The following is a 16,366-nucleotide window of genomic DNA, read 5'->3' as shown; positions in this document are numbered from 1 at the left end:
GAGATTATGTGATCTCTAAAACATTATAATAAAAAGTAGAGAATAAAATCAACTCAGACCGATTACACATGTGTCTGGATCCAAACATAACTGTTCAGCCTAATCAGTCAAAGGCTACGTAGTCGCGGGCTAACGGTCATAACTAGTTTCCATTAAGGGCTACGTGGCTCGGAAACAATTGTGTGTGTAGGGCAGTGGTACATAGACCGGAAGTAGAAATGCTTCCGCTGAGCTTGTCGAGAAAACTATATTCTTATTGTAATGTCATTCAAATGTTTTATAGAGTCATACGTGTTCACCAGCATATAGCTAACGTATTTTTTCAACCCATTGCAGGTAATTAAGCATAAGTAGCAATAAGAAGGATTAGAGTCTTAAAGAAGATAGAAGCGCGTTACAAGATGGCTCCGTTTTTGATAAACTAAATCCTTGTATTATGAACACATGTTTTGTAAACTGAATACTTAGGTATTTGACTCCCAAGTAAATTTTCAATGTAAATTAATATTATATTCAAATCTAAAGTCTTTTGTTAAAATTAACCCATAACTTTGATATATATTTACAAACAGGTACCAACTTGTGGTCACACGCCTAGGCTATAAGTCGGGGTGTGACAATATATATATATATATATATTAGTTATTATCTTTTGTTTAAAGTTTTATTAATTAAAAAGGGTTTTAATATAAAATATTTAAATTCAAGCATTTTATAAAAAAAGATTATATTTTATATAAATATTTTTATTTATAATTTAGTACCTTAATTATTCACGATAGTTATTTAATAGAAATCTTTATTAATAAATATACATAAATACATTTTTAGTGTAAAATACTCATTTTAAGACAATTTCTTTATATAATCTATCTAAAACTTTTGAATATTTATTTAGTTAAGTATTTTATAAAAATAAGTTAAATAATTAAAAACATATTATTTATTATAAACTTGATAAATTAAAATGACAAAAGTATTGAAAACTATGTAATATTTAACTTTCGTTAGTACACTCGATCATCAATTCCCGAGTCCCTAACTAGTTTCAGTTTCTTTATACGATCCATCTTTATTTCCTCAAGTATTCTTTATTAGGACTTCTTGTCGGTATCATTCCCGAAGAGCTTCGTTTACCGTTCTTACCGCATTCGTTTATCTCTTGCTTATTGCTAAGGTAAGTACCACATTCCCCTATTTTACTTGTTTTCCACGTTTCGAGGACATATGCGTAAATTATATTTCTTATATATACTTATACTCAAAACTGCAACTATTGTCGCATGTGTTAACAACTTATACCTTACTTGTTTACGTGCTTATTTGCTTTATATGCTTCCGCATTCGGAGAGGTCCAGCATAATCTCAGAATAGGATGATCATACGTCAGTCGTTATAGTCTTTGTGCTTCTCGACATCTCAGTTATACTTGCTCATTTGGTTAATTTGTTATTCTCATATGACTTGTTGCAATTACTTATTTTTATATATACTATATGTACATTTAAACTGGTGTGTTGCTCACTCAACATGTGTTGTTGACAAAATTCTATTTTATACGCATATGCAGGTTATCGTAGAAATTTAATGCAGGTTGGTGAAGACCTAGTGAAGAATTTAAGTTAGAGAATAATTAATCAAGATCATTTGTGATATAAGTTGTAATGTTGTATGATTATGGATTATGTGTTTGTTTGTATTTAATTTATTTGAAAACATAATCTAATTAATAGATATTGTCATTTTAATAATGTATGATAGTAACCTTTGAAAAGCTGTGAGCAATCAGTTCACGCCCCGGCATTTCCGTCGTAGGTTGGGGTGTGACAATAAAGATGTTTTTAAATTTTAGGGTGTTTCAAGTTGGTCAGTTGCACCTGGTCATTGATATACATGTTGAACCCTACGTCGAGGTCCCAATTGTCGAGCGTCCTCCAATCGAGGAGCCAGATGAGCATATTCAGGAAGTCGCGGTTGACAATACAGACGGTGATGACGGTGATAAGGTACGTTCTATTTATCGTTTAAACTATGCACCTATAATTTTAGGTGGTATGTACATGATTTGTAATAGAGTACGTCATATAGAGTGGAGCCGGGAAACCTATATGGAAATGGCGACACGTTTGTCTCTTTTCTTAAAGACACTGATAAGTGATAATAAAAAAAAATAGTCGTTTTCTTGAAATTGTCAATCCAAAGTGGGACACAATTTTTATTGAGTAGGTAAAAATAATAAATCACTACTACAGTGGTCTAGTACTATTTTAATAGAAATTAATAAGATCTACATTTACACATGTTTTATTGTCTGAGCATCTAAATGGTGGACGAGTAAAAAATAAAATAAACTAAGCATGTCCCGTTAGCCGTCAAATTAGATTTTCACTCATTCACTTTTAAACATACATATTCTCATTTTTCTTCTAAGGGTGGACGGGGTGGTTCGTGATGGCCACCCCATCACAACTGATGGGCTCATGAACATCGCCACCACCCCTTTCATCACAAGTGATGGGGGGTTTGCGTGATGGTCATCACGTGTTTAGTGGGTTTGAGTGATGGAACTCTCTCTCTCTCTCTCCCTGTCCCTCTCTCTCTCTATATATATACATATATATATATATATATATAATATATATACCCCAAATACACTCCTTTCACTCACACAAAAACCTATATATATGTATGTATTTATGTATGTATGTATCATGTATGTATACCAAAACCCATCACCCTACCACCACCCCTACTAAATTCAATCACTAGTGATAGAATGTGGTGGGATGAAGTGGCATACCCTCATTGGGTGTTGCAAGTGATGAAAAAACAACCACCCCCACCCCTAACACTACATTCACTTTTAAATAACTTATATTCCACGTAATCATCTAATTTTATATTTTCTTTCTATAAATTAAAATACTTTTATTTAAGTATTTACGTATCTTATTTTTATTTTATATTATTTAAAAATAAAAAAAGTTCTAGTAAATAAATTTATATAAATAACAGAAGTTAAATAAATAAAATTTTAAATTACATAAACAGTAAATAAAACAACTACACGCGAACATAAACTAAAAGGTTAAACTTTTAAAAATAAAAGTTTAAAGGTTAAATATTTCTTCTGTTGGAAGGAAATTTAAATTACAAATCTTTTTCGTTAAGAGTGAAATTTTAAATTTTAAAATTTAATAAGTAATAGATTATTTTTAGGAGTAGAGTAGATCTAGAGTAGAAGGTGTGTTTTGTCTTGTAAAAAAAGTAATAAATTATTAAATTATAGTAAAAGAATAGACTATTTAATTGGGACAATCTCAAATATACCTTACAAATATTAAAAATATCATGTATATATTCTCGTAAAGCTAAAAATATCATAAATATGCCCTTACAAAATTATTCATATATCATATATACCCAATTCATTAAAAACAATTTAAAAAATCACCATATTACCCTGGTTCGATTAGATGCAATAAAAGATTTACGATGTAAACCATTGATGCGATAAACCTTCGAATGATTTAAAATTTTAAAGAAGTGATGATAGACGATTTGGTTGTCGTAAAAATGAGAAACGTCTATCAAACTTAAAAATAATAACATATGGTATAAACACATTATGTAATGAAAAGAGGTAGAATGGTCTACTCGTTAAACATGAGTATATATGAAATTTAAAATTTAAGAAAAATAACGGTAAAATAAACATTTATTAACTTGTTATTAGTTAATAAGAGTATATATGATACTTTAACTATTTTGTAAGGGCGTATATGATATTTTAATTATTTTATAAGGGCATATATGATATTTTAAGTTTTGTTTGGGTATATATGATATTTATAATGTTTGTGAGGGTATATATGAAATTAATCCTTAATTTAAAATATTAATTAACATATTTTTAAAATTTATAAATTTTTAATATAATAACAGTTTTACTAGATAAATAAGAGTTTTATATAAAATTACTAGGGTAGAACCCGTTTAATACACGGGTTGGCAATAAAACAAACTGAAAAAAATCAAATATAAAAATTTAAGTGATTACGTTTAGAAAAAGCTACAAGCTTTTAGTATTTCAAATTTTATAATTTTTGTACCTGAACTTCTATCACATTTTGTTAATTCATATAATAATTACATATTTAACCCATATTCAAAGCCAACTACCCCATGACTTTTTTAAAAACCATAACTTTTTCACATGTTAATATTTATTTTTAAAAATTGCATCATAAAAGCGAGCATTTTATTCTATTTAATGAGTATCATATTTTTATACTTCTTTAACTTTATAAAATCAACATATTATGTGATTATTTGTTAGGATTGACAACAAGTCGAGTCAGGCAATCCCGGGTCATGTGTAAGACCAAATTAGGGTCGGAACGAGTCGATGCAAAAATGGCTAATTTAGTCCGGTTCATGTTGGTATGGTTTTGAATCGAAAGGGGTCAAGTCATAATAGGTTTCGGATTAGAACGATGCACCGCGCGAGCACCCAACTAGTTTTATTAAAAGTTCCAGCTAATCTACCAAACACCTAAATATTTCTAAAAAGCTGCAGCTAATAGCTACCAGCTACAGCTTCTAGCCATCAGCTTACAGCTACCAGCTAGCAGCTTCCGACTATAGCTACCAGCTAGTTTTGCCAAACATGCACAAAAAAATCAAATATGTTTTTGGATTCCAAGCTAAACGGACTTTTTCAAATTTTGAAAATCTGAAATTCCCAAATTACCTCTGACATGAGCAAGTTGTTGAACCACACAGAGTCAACCATACTAAAAAAATCATGCTTGACTAAGAAACTGTCAAAAATTAACAAATTTCCAATCTACACCATCTGCTACCAATGATTGAACAACCATTTAACATTTCAAATAGCTTCAAAGTGTTATGGCCACTTAATAAAGTCCTTTGTTCATTAAAGGCAAAACCATGTAAAAGCATGATGCAAAAAAGAGTGAATCAAAGAAATTAATTTTAAATTTTTTATTAATTTATTTATGACTGGGATTATTTTTGGCGGGTGTGCATGAAACCGAAGCAGACCTGTAATCTAAATAACCTACATAATCGAACCTACCCGAAATTGACTATTTGGTTAAATATTTGTCATAAATCGAACTAATAGTTTTTAAAAAGAATTTAAGCTAGAAAAAAAGTGTTTCTACCTGACTCTGTCTCGTTACATAACTCAACCGACGTAATCAACAATGTCCAAAGACAATACAGATAAATCAGACTCAAAGAAAACAACCTGATATATGTTATATCGGTAGAAATTTTTGATGAATTTTTTTTTTGAAAATTTTAGAAACTTGCCTGATGCTATCTAGAAAGAAACATCTCTTTGGTCGTATATAAGCTGGTAACAATAAAGTCCATAAGCTAACTTACCTGCAACAAACATAGCATTATGATATAAAATGGTTACACCAGAAAACTATAAAAATTTAGATTAAGTAGTAGACTCTTTATCCATTAACTGCCCCATCTCTCAAAGAATCATCAAAAGCAATTCCAAAGGCTTTGTGGAAGAATGCCTAGTGCATGACGCGGTGGTGAACTAAGTAACCGCAAAATCAAATTGCACTTGCACTTCTAGACGCCTACCCTGTTAGCACCCACGTCTCAATTATTGCCTAAAAATTTTAGACAGAATGACAAATTTTGTCCTTTAAAAAAAGCCAAATTACGGTTCGTGTCCTTTTTTTAGTTTCTTTGCAGGCGGTGTCCTATAAACATTTTTTCCCTACACGTTATGTCTTTTACGTTAATTGGGTTAGAAAAACTCAGTTAAAAACCTTCACGTGAGGTGCATGTGAGGGCATATTGGTCTTTTCGTCTACACCTGCAAGTTTATATAAAACTATCTTTTTCTTCCAGAACTCATCCACCACCACCAAACCCACCATCAACACCCACATTCACACCACCATTCAACCTCCAGCAACCACCACCACCGCTGCCCACCAACCTCCCCTCCAAAACCCAATTCCATCTTCCAGACCAAACCAAAAACCCCCGTCGTCGTCGTTATCTTTTAAGTGTATACTTGTAATTAGGTTTGAGGTGGAATATGCGGTTGAGGTGCTGAGCCGTGGTTTGAATTCCGACGAAATCAACCGCCATTGTTGCAGAAGCTCTTGAAGGTGAAGCTTATATAGATGAAAGAAGTTGAAGAGTGAAGAAGATTAGTGGTGTTTATAAAGATGGAAAAGTCAAAAGGTAAGAAGGAGATCGGAACCTCAACCGCATATTCCACCTCAACCAAACCAAAAACCTCGTGTCCGCCGTCGGATTTCGTCGAATCACATCGGAAACATCACCACAGTGGGTTGGACTGTTGTAGAGGATGATGGGCTAGACACGATTTTTCCGGCAAGGGTTTCAGATCTTGGCAAATTGAAGACAGTCCGTGAAGAGGAAAATTGACCGGAAGATGGATCTGGGTTTGTGGGTTATCCGGCGAGTTGGATCTTGGTTTGTGGGTTCGTAGCCGGTCGTCGGATCTGGGTTTGTGGGTTCTAAGCCGTTTGGTGTTGCAGGGTGGCCGGGATAAGCGGTGGTCGGATCTAATGGTGGTCACAGAGATGGTGACACTTGTTGGTGGGGATAAGCGGTGGTGATGCTGGCTGTTGCAGCCTTGCAGGTGGTGGCGGTGGTAATGGTGGCCGGGACAGTATTGGAAGAAGAAAGAGTTTGAAGGTGGAATGGAGATGAAGATGAATTGGAGATAAGATGGAGATGGGTTGGAGAGAGAGAGAGTTTATTTTATAAATATTAATTATTAAATATATATTAAATATATTTGAACTACTTCGTTGAAAAGATCAAAATACCCTCACATGCGCCTCACGTGAGGTTATTTAACTGAGTTTTTCTAACCCAGTTAGCATAAATGACATAACGTGTAGTAAAAAAATGTTTAAAGGACATCGCCTGCAAAGAAACTAAAAAAAGGACATGAACCGTAATTTGGCTTTTTTTAAAAGACAAAATTTATAATTCTGTAAAAATTTTAATTATAATTTATAACCATACTTGACAACGTAGATTAAATCAATATATTTAGTAAAACAAATTTCATTATGCGGATGTTTGATCTCTACAAATTGATTAAAAAATCAATTGATATGATTTTAATAATTTCCTAATTAACAGGAAACCATATCGATTGTGATTGGATAATTGTATCATAAGACTAAGGGGTGTGGGGGCTTTAGTGGGGACTCCAGCAGAGCCAAGAACCAATAATATTATGACGTGTGACAGATAGAGAAACTGGATAAGGGGGGTGTTGGAGCCCCTGGCCTCTGGTGTGGAGGGGCTCCAGCGAATTTTTTTTTATAAATATATTCAAATAACATATTATTAAAAAAACACATAAAATATTAAAAAAAACACACATTAATAAAAAAACACATTAATATCTAAAATTCAAATTACAAAAAAAAAACATACTAAAAATTAAACAAACAATAATACTTAATAATAACACTAATCTAATACAAGATCATCGGGTCGCATCGCCCACAAATGTTCAACCAACTCATGTCGAAGATTCCCGTGTGTCTCACGGCTCTTGATATTTGCTATGTTATGAAGTCTTTGTTGATCACTGATTGTGGACGGTTGTGGCGGAATGTCACCTTGGTAGTTTTGGCAGATAGCTTTGCCCTCGTTTTCTAACGTCATGTTGTGTAGGATCAGACACGTGTAGACGACGTCCATTATCCTCTCCCGAGTGCAATAACGTATCGGGTTCGCCAGCTCATGATATTGTTTTTTCAGAACTCCAAAAGCTCTTTCAATATCTTTTCTAGTAGACTCTTGCTTCTTCGTAAAATACTTCCGTTTATCGGCGATTGGATCTGTAAAAGCTTTCACTAACAAAGCCCATTCGTTGTAAATACCATCGACCAGATAGTACCCATACTTGAAGAGTTCTCCATTTGCAACAAAAGCTTGAGGTGGTTCAGCCCTGTCGATAAGGTCGTTGATCAATGTGACTGATCGATAACATTAAGGTCGTTATTTGACCCAGCAACACAAAAAAAAAGCATGCCAAAACCAAAGATCCTGTGACACCGCAGCTTCAAGTATAAGGGTCGGCCCTTTATGATCACCACGGTGGAACTGACCTCGCCAGGCCGTTGGACACATAGCCCATCCAACATGCGTACAATCGAGGCTACCTAGCATCCGAGGAAAACCATGCTTTTCTGCGTGCACCTCATATATGCATTGGATGTCATACATTGTAGGTTTACGCAGATATCTTCGAGAGTAAATCGATATGACTCCTACGTATATAAATACGATATAAGTATATATATATCTATAGTTATAGGCATTAAAATAATCTATAAACATATAATATATATTAAAAAATGTAATAAATATTTAATAAAAACTAAAATTAATGTTTTTTACCTTGGCAGAAAAAATGAAGGGATTCACGTGCAACCCTTTTCGACATCTGTAAATACTCATTCAAAGCGTCCGACGAAATGCCGTACGCTAATTGACAGATAGCAGCCGTGCATTTTTGAAGAGAGGTAAAACCGGGGAGACCCCTAGCATCCTCCCTTTGTTGAAAAAAGGGATACCGTGCCTCTAAATCACTTGCTATACGCATGAACAATTGTCTGCTCATTCGGAAACGAATTCGAAAATCCGACTCCTTGTATAACGGTTGAGGGCTAAAATAATGCCTAATCAAAGTATCGTTAGCACCCGATCGATCACGAGGTGGTGCTCTAACTCTCGGGACTCGAGGTTGCTGGGCTTGATTTTGCAAAAGATCCACCACGGTTGCGGTCAAAACTCCCCCTACTTGAAGAAGCAAATCATCCTCTTCGGAGGAGTCGGAATCAGAAGAGAACCACGACATTTTTTTTTGTTAATTTTGAGAGGATTTTAGGAGGAAAGGTGTATAATTGTTGTGTGTTTTGATTGTTTATTTGTATAGGTATATATAGAAGTAATTTTTTTTTAATTTAATAATGAGCCAACGGCTCTTTTTGCTAAAAACGAGGAATTTTTTATGTTGTAAATTAAAAACACAATTAATATATAAAAACAACATAATAAAAAAAATACATTAATAACTAAAAATTAAAAAACCAACAAAAAAAATAAAATAAAAATTAAAGTACTAAAAAGAAGCATTCTTCTTATTCTTCGGCTTGGTCTTCTTCGATCAACCTCTTTCGGATACGTTCCTTTTGCTTTTCCATTAGCATTTGATCGATCGAATGGAGGTGACTGAAGTCTCTAGTAAGAAAGTCCAAATCTCTCATTCGAGTTTTTTCCTTTTTGTCATAAGAGACCACCTCAATGGTTTTGTTGAATTTATTGAGGGATTCAACAAGATTGGCGATGTTTACGGCTTCCCCCTCAGCCGGTTTTTCCCCTTGGCGTCCCTTCCCAATGGCCGCCTCCTCGGTGGTGAAGACGTTTCCTCCTCCGCAATGTTTAGGTCGAATCTAACGCGGCAATCCGACCCGGTTGAAGTGCTATACGCTCCAGACGAACTAGTTTTAGTCCGTTTCGGCCCTACTTCCGCATCAAAGTCCGGCGCCACCAGCTTAACCCACTTGGAACACCTTTTCAACTTGTCCCACAACTTTAAATCGTCCCACGTCTTCACCACCCCATACCTCCGCAAACACTCCTGCTTCCACTCTTCGACCGTGAAATTGTAAACCGCCAAATCATCACTGCCACTTGGTCTCATACGACCGCTGTTCCTGTTGAAAAGATTAGTAAACAAGCCGACAAATTTTCTGCTTTCGGACCACCGACCCGAAATCATATCGGCGTTCCGCTCTATACTCCCAACGAGCATGTGGAACGTCTCCCTAACCTTTGTCCAAAAAATCTTTCTCTGTTGGTAGTCGGCTGCAAAATGAATAAATAAATTAGATTTTCATTTAACTTTTTTATTTAACTTTTTTTATTAAAAATATTTTTTAAAAACGTTAAAACAATTACCGCAACGCCGATCCTCATAAATGACTATCCAAGCCCGACACAAGGCTTCCTTCTCATCCGATGACCACGGAGTGGTTTTCCGTTTCGTCCTCGGAGTCGAAGCCGGTTCCGACCCGTCCATTGCAACTAATTTTTTCCGGTGGACTCGTCTTTTTGGTTCTGGAGCTTCACCTTGTGATTCTTGTGTCTCCGGAACAACAAAGTTAGGAGACGGTTGTGTGTTGGATGGTTGAAAGCCGGATGATTCTTGCGGCTTCGAATAAAACATCGGTTGGTGTGGTGAGAAAACCATAAACGTGTTCAATGAATCGTCGTCAAGATAATCTAAATCAAGGTTTGGGAACCGATTTCCAGCCATTTTTTTAAAAAAAAGTTGAGAAGATGAATTGATTTTGGGTGAAGGTTTGAAGTTTTGGTATAAAAATGGGTGAAATGGAGTATATTTTATAAAGAAAATATATATTTTTTTAATATAATATAGAGCCAACAGCTCTTTTTGCTAAAAACAAGTTGCCCTCCTCTTTCTCTTCTTCTGCTACCAAGCTCACGCCTGCCTCTATCCTCCCTCCAGCGCCCTGCTAGCGCCCCTGGTGGTTTGGTGTTAGCGCCTGGGGGCGCGAGCGGAGGGGCTCTAGCGCCCCCTTTGAAGCCCCCACACCCCTCAGTCTAAAATCGAATCTGTTGTTAACGCCCTGCAACAATCAATCAAATTAACGAAATCGATAAACCTAAGTCTAAGTAATTTGAAATATAATTCCCCCCACTATTACTTCTGCAACCCTACTACAGATGATAATATATTTTCAATAATCAACATCCAATGATCAAAAAATCAAGAAAAACAATTCAAATGTTACCAAAAGATCCAGAAAGTGTCCAATTCATCAAAATTAAAATAAAAGAATAATCCCTAATCAAGAAATAATTAATCGATTGTCCAGTTCATCAAAATAAAAATCGATTAATCAATAAAATAATCAATGGCTAATTCGGGGTTTATAAGCGTAGTGTTTAGCAAAATTAAAAACAGTTAATGAAAAAAAAACATCAATCGCTATTGAAGAATACTAATTATTTAAAGAGTAAAAATAATTAACAAACCTTGATGAAGGGATTTGGTTGCAGCACCCGATTTGCACTTCGTCGCTTGAGAAGAAACATTGTCTGTCTAGCGTTTTTTAGAGAGAACAAATGGATTGCGAGTGAGATTTGCAATAATGCAAGTCGGGTTAAAACAATACTCATTTGGATCCCGCCAAACCCGTTTCGTAACCTACATATTGCAAAATAGTGTTTTAACTTTTAAGTGCCAAGTGAACAAAAGAAAGCTTTGTGAATGCCATGTGGCATTTTAATGTAATATGATGAATGCTATCTAAAATCCTATTGTTTTACAAAATAGGTAGACTAATATGTTTTTTTTTTTTTTAATTCATGACTCAAACCCTCACCCTTTGGCCCTACCTCTCGATAATTTATCAATTCTTTCAGATTCTTCCTTGCGGATCAATACCAAAAAATGATGCTCACAATAAGGAAGAATTGATAGGGGTGTCAAAAAAAAAAAAAAAAACCATCCCCACAAACTCCTTATTGGAGATGGTCTGATAAACAAGTTTGGTAATTGTTTACTCAGATATTTTTTTCACTTGTTTAGTAATGTAATTTTAGTCTAGTTGGAGTTGTTGATAAGACAAACTACTGCCCATAACATGTCTCAAGAGTCCAGAGTCCCTACAAAGGAAAGGAACATCTCTAAGCCATAATTATTTGAACGTCAAAGGCTGATCACTAGTACTTCCTCACGCGGTGAGACAAACAATGTCTTTTGTCTGAGCAACCCAAGTTTCCATCTAGGATCTTCCCCTAAATCCCCTCCCATCCAGTAATTGTGACTATATATAGTAAGAAAAGAAATGATAAGCTTGTAAATATGAAAGACTAGCTAGCCTCACACAAGTTCTTTGAATGTCAGTTTTACAATTATAATTATAAATACACTTAGCAATTGATTGTGAATTAAGGATAAAACACGTAACTTGACAAATTATTTTAGAAGCGAATATGTTTTTTTTACAAAGTACAGTAAAATTGATGGAAACAAGACAAGGGAACAGAAAACATACATGCAAACAACGAAAAGAGAGAACAGAAAGTTAATAGAAAACATAATTGAAAATAAATGACTTAAACATATTCATGAAACCACAACCTAACTTAAAGGCCGTTTGTCATATATCATTTGCAGGTTTCTTTTATAGGACAAGGATTATTAATTTCCTTCCTTTACCCAATCAATAAATTTCTTGAGATTTTTGCTGGAGAGCTTTCCAGAATCCATCACTTTTTCTTGCATGTTCATGGCATTTTCTTTAAGTATGTTGTTACTAAGCAACTGCTCTACTTTACTCTTGATTTCTTCTCGTGTAACAACACCTCTCTCATCTTGGTTCAAACCCAAACCGGTTTTCCAGATATCACATATATATGTTTTGTTAAAAAACTGATCAGCAAAGTATGGCCAACACAAGAAAGGAACCCCGTTGCTGACACCTTCCATTGTAGAGTTCCAACCACAATGACTTACGAAGCAAGCCACTGACGAATGGTTTAGGACCTCTTGTTGGGGTGCCCAGTTAACGATTTTCCCCCGAGTGCCTATTCTCTCCATGTAGCCACTTGGGTATACGTAATCTACACTACCACTTGTACCCGATCTAACAACCCACAGGAACAGCTTGTTGGTGTCCTCAAGTGCTAGCGCCAACTCTTCAAACTGGAGTTGGTCAAATATTGTGAAGCTCCCAAATGCCACGTAAATGACCGAGCATACCGGTTGTTGATCAAGCCATCTTAGGCAAGATGAGTCTTCATTCCAAAAGTGGCCTACTTGCTTTGCGGATTTGTTGGTTGCCAAAAGTGGACCTATCGGCAACATCTTTGGAAATAGGGTAAAAACTCCGGTCTCCAGCTCCATGGTTGAGTTGCAAATTATGTAATCTGCTGCTTCTGCCGCTTCTTTACCTTGAAGAATTGCGAAATCAAAGATGATTTGGTTTGTGGTTGGGTCGCCTACACAAGCCCATATGAAATTTGCAGGGTTCATGATTGGAATGGAGGTTGACAACTGAACCGTTTGATCAGTCAAAGGTAGCCCTGAAAGAAACGTGTCAGTGTATAAGGCTAAATATTTAGCAAATTAAGTAAGTTAAGAAAAAGTTATCTCACCATTGGTGTTTATAACTTCATCGTCTATCAGCTTTTGGATACTCATGACCACAGCCAAAACTGCAGATGAGCTGGGACAAAAGACCGCTAGTCTAATACCCATCTTCTGAGCAACTCTTGAAATCCATCCCATGTAACAATCGGCAACGATGCACGTAATTTTCTCGTCATCGTTTTTGTTAATATCATTTATCAGCTCTTCTAGTTTGGTGGGCATGAGTTGAAACATTGTTTTTGTCAACTTCCCAAGGTCATTCCTATCGTCACCCGGTTCCATCCCATCAGCGATCGAAACCATTTGCATCAGATCACTAGAACCGTTAATATCTGGACACGCACTCAAAACTCGTTTGTGAGTGAACTCAGTGTTCACAAACGTGACCTTGAGACCGTTGCTGGTGAAGCACCGTGCAGCCTCCATAAGAGGAATTACATGGCCTTGTGCTGGATAAGGTATCGCCAGAACGTGAATATTTTTCATTTTTGTTTCAGTTGGAATGCTTAGAACTGAAAGGCCGTATGTTCTGTCTGCACTTAAAATGACACCTACGGATATATATATAAATGGTTGAGGTTGCAACTTGTCAATTTAATAATGTATAAAATATTTTTATGTCCATGTTCGTACCTTCTAGCACTAGAGAAATATAATCCCAATATGTAAATGTAATCGTAAGTCAGTTTCCTGAGAAAATAACCGAATTAACAATATAAATAAGAGCAAGTCCTAATCAAAGTCACTGCCTCGTTTGAAAGAATCGCTTAGTGTGACCCAGATAAAAACTATCAGAAACTCGTCGCTAACTTTCATAAAAAGGGGAAAAAAAGAGACTAATTAGTTAAATAGTAGCTAAAAGTTTCGTCGCAAATCTGTCTTCTACAATTTCAATAGAAAAAAGAAAAGTTATTTGCAACGGAAATATCGCTAATGCAATTTGGACGAAATGCATGTTGTAAAACATTAGAGAACGTAATAATTTTAAATAATAAATTTGATGAGTAACTTGTAAGACTAGGAATGGCAACGGGGCGGGTTTGGGGCGGGTTTTGCTTAACCCGAACCCGAACCCGAAACCAAAAACCATCCCCGTACCCGCCCCATTACCCGTCGGGTTTAATTCGGGGATTCCCCGTTTGGTTTTTTGTACCCCCCCGACCCGCCCCGTCCCCGAACCCGAAAACCCGAAACCGATCCGACCCGACCCGAAATTGGTTCATCACATAACTGAACATTTATCGAAATAAACTTCTGCATCACACACATGAAAGCTGAAACAATGTGTTACAAAGGAAATAAAACCAAGTCTACATGGCCGAAAAATAATGCCAAATACACAAACTACAAACTTGCGACCAAATCTAAATACCAAATCAAACCAAATCATTCAAAGTCGTCGTGCCACTTTCTTTAGTACCTACCTACATTAAGAATATTTATCAATAAATCAACCAAGTTAAAAGAATAAAAGCTATGTTACAAAAATAGTAAATTTTATAAATATTATTACCTCTTCCACATCCATTTCATATTCAATGGTGCGGCAATATGCCTCGGTCTCTTCCGAACAAGTTTCTATATTTAATAGTAATAACATAAACATATATTCATGATTATGAAGATAAATAACATGAGTAATAATGTAATATTCAATATAGCGTTACCTCGAATCTCATTCAACAACCAACTTTGAGCACACATTAAAGCCTCCAAAGTTTTTGGGTGAAGTCGACTTCGGTGAGGACTTATTAATCTTCCACTTGTACTGAACGCAGATTCAGAGGCAACGGTGGAAACTGGAATTGCCAATACATCTTTTGCCATCCTTTGAAGTGTCGGATACTTACCTCCATTTGTCTTCCACCATAGCAACAAATCCAGTTCTACTTCATCAGGCAAAAGATTTTCTTTCAAGTAGTTATCTAACTCCGCCATATCATTCAAGTCATCATTCACCTTAGCTTTGGATTTAATGTCAGATAGGAATTTTTGGAATCCACCAGAAGAACACTCTGACAACCCCGAACTGAATAAAGATGAACTAGAACCACCACCTATAAATTAATGTGAATCAAGATAAATCAAATATTAGCAATTTATATTTATACTCATTAAATATTAATATGATTATACCTTCATAGTAGTTTTTACCACGTGAGTTGGTAGATTCATATTCTTTAAAAAAAGCTCGGACAAAATCCTCAAGAGATTTAAACTCTTCCTTTGCCATTTCTTCACCGTATAAGGCAGGCATAAGCAACTCTACGTATTTTAGCTTGTAACGTGGATCTAAAACCGCAGCCATCCCCATAATCCCATGAATTACAGACCAATATTTATCAAACTTGATACTCATTTTATACGCCATTAGACTAATGTCAACAATAGAAGACTTAGTCCACTCCCGCATAGAAAAACGAATCTCACATATCAAAGGGAAAAAGACATTAGCAGTAGGATACTTGTTACCAGAAAACAAAAGAGTTACCCGATAGAATAGTTGTAGCTTGTTACATATCTCAGTTGCTAAGTCCCAATCAAGGTCCGTAGGCAAACTAGTATACCTGGGCTCTCTTTGCTTTAATCGCGTGAAAACATGTCTATAAGGTATAGCAACACTAAGCATCAAATAAGTAGAGTTCCAGCGAGTCTTGCAATCAACGATCAGTTTCTTTGTGTATTCCATTTCAAGTTGATTGGCTGCTTCCTCAAATTTTTGCTCTCTTTTTCCTGATGCAGACCAAAATAAAACACTATCTCTAATTCTTTCAATCCCATCCTCAATAACAGACAAACCATCTTGAACAATCAAATTGAGAATGTGCGCGCAACAACGCATATGAAACAACTCTCCTTTCCTCATGAGTGATCTCAATGGAAGCTTCTGTAGTAACTTGTTGATAATTGCATCATTTGTGGTACAATTATCAACGGTAAGAGTAGACACTTTTCTATCAATATTCCAATCACATAGACAATCATATAGCGTATCTGCAAGAACATCAGCTGTATGTGGTGCAGGCACATAAATAAACCTATATAAAATTTATGCATCAATATAAGTGTAAAATACATTTAAAGTTTTAAACTAACTTTATATTAGACTTGTACAATATATATGCT

At 35.4% G+C, this 16,366-nt stretch overlaps 1 protein-coding gene across 1 annotated transcript; it reads right to left on the bottom strand.

Moving 5' to 3' along the window:
• Positions 1–12,289: 12,289 nt before the first annotated feature.
• LOC143549803 (UDP-glycosyltransferase 83A1-like) lies at positions 12,290–13,765 on the bottom strand. Its single transcript, XM_077040607.1, has 2 exons — positions 13,246–13,765; positions 12,290–13,173 (listed from the first exon to the last, which is right to left on the bottom strand). Exons 1-2 carry the CDS (start codon positions 13,724–13,726, stop codon positions 12,290–12,292), a joined length of 1,365 nt encoding a protein of 454 aa, XP_076896722.1. The 5' UTR covers positions 13,727–13,765.
• Between the last annotated feature and the right edge of the window lie 2,601 nt (positions 13,766–16,366).

The sequence above is a fragment of the Bidens hawaiensis genome, unplaced genomic scaffold (genome assembly GCF_021521415.1).
Source record: "Bidens hawaiensis isolate Kalapana, Puna unplaced genomic scaffold, B.hawaiensis_p1.1 tig00015792_1, whole genome shotgun sequence".
NCBI lineage: Eukaryota > Viridiplantae > Streptophyta > Magnoliopsida > Asterales > Asteraceae > Bidens > Bidens hawaiensis.
The sequence above is the reverse complement of the archived record's forward strand: the minus strand, read 5'-3'. Positions and strand labels throughout refer to the sequence as shown.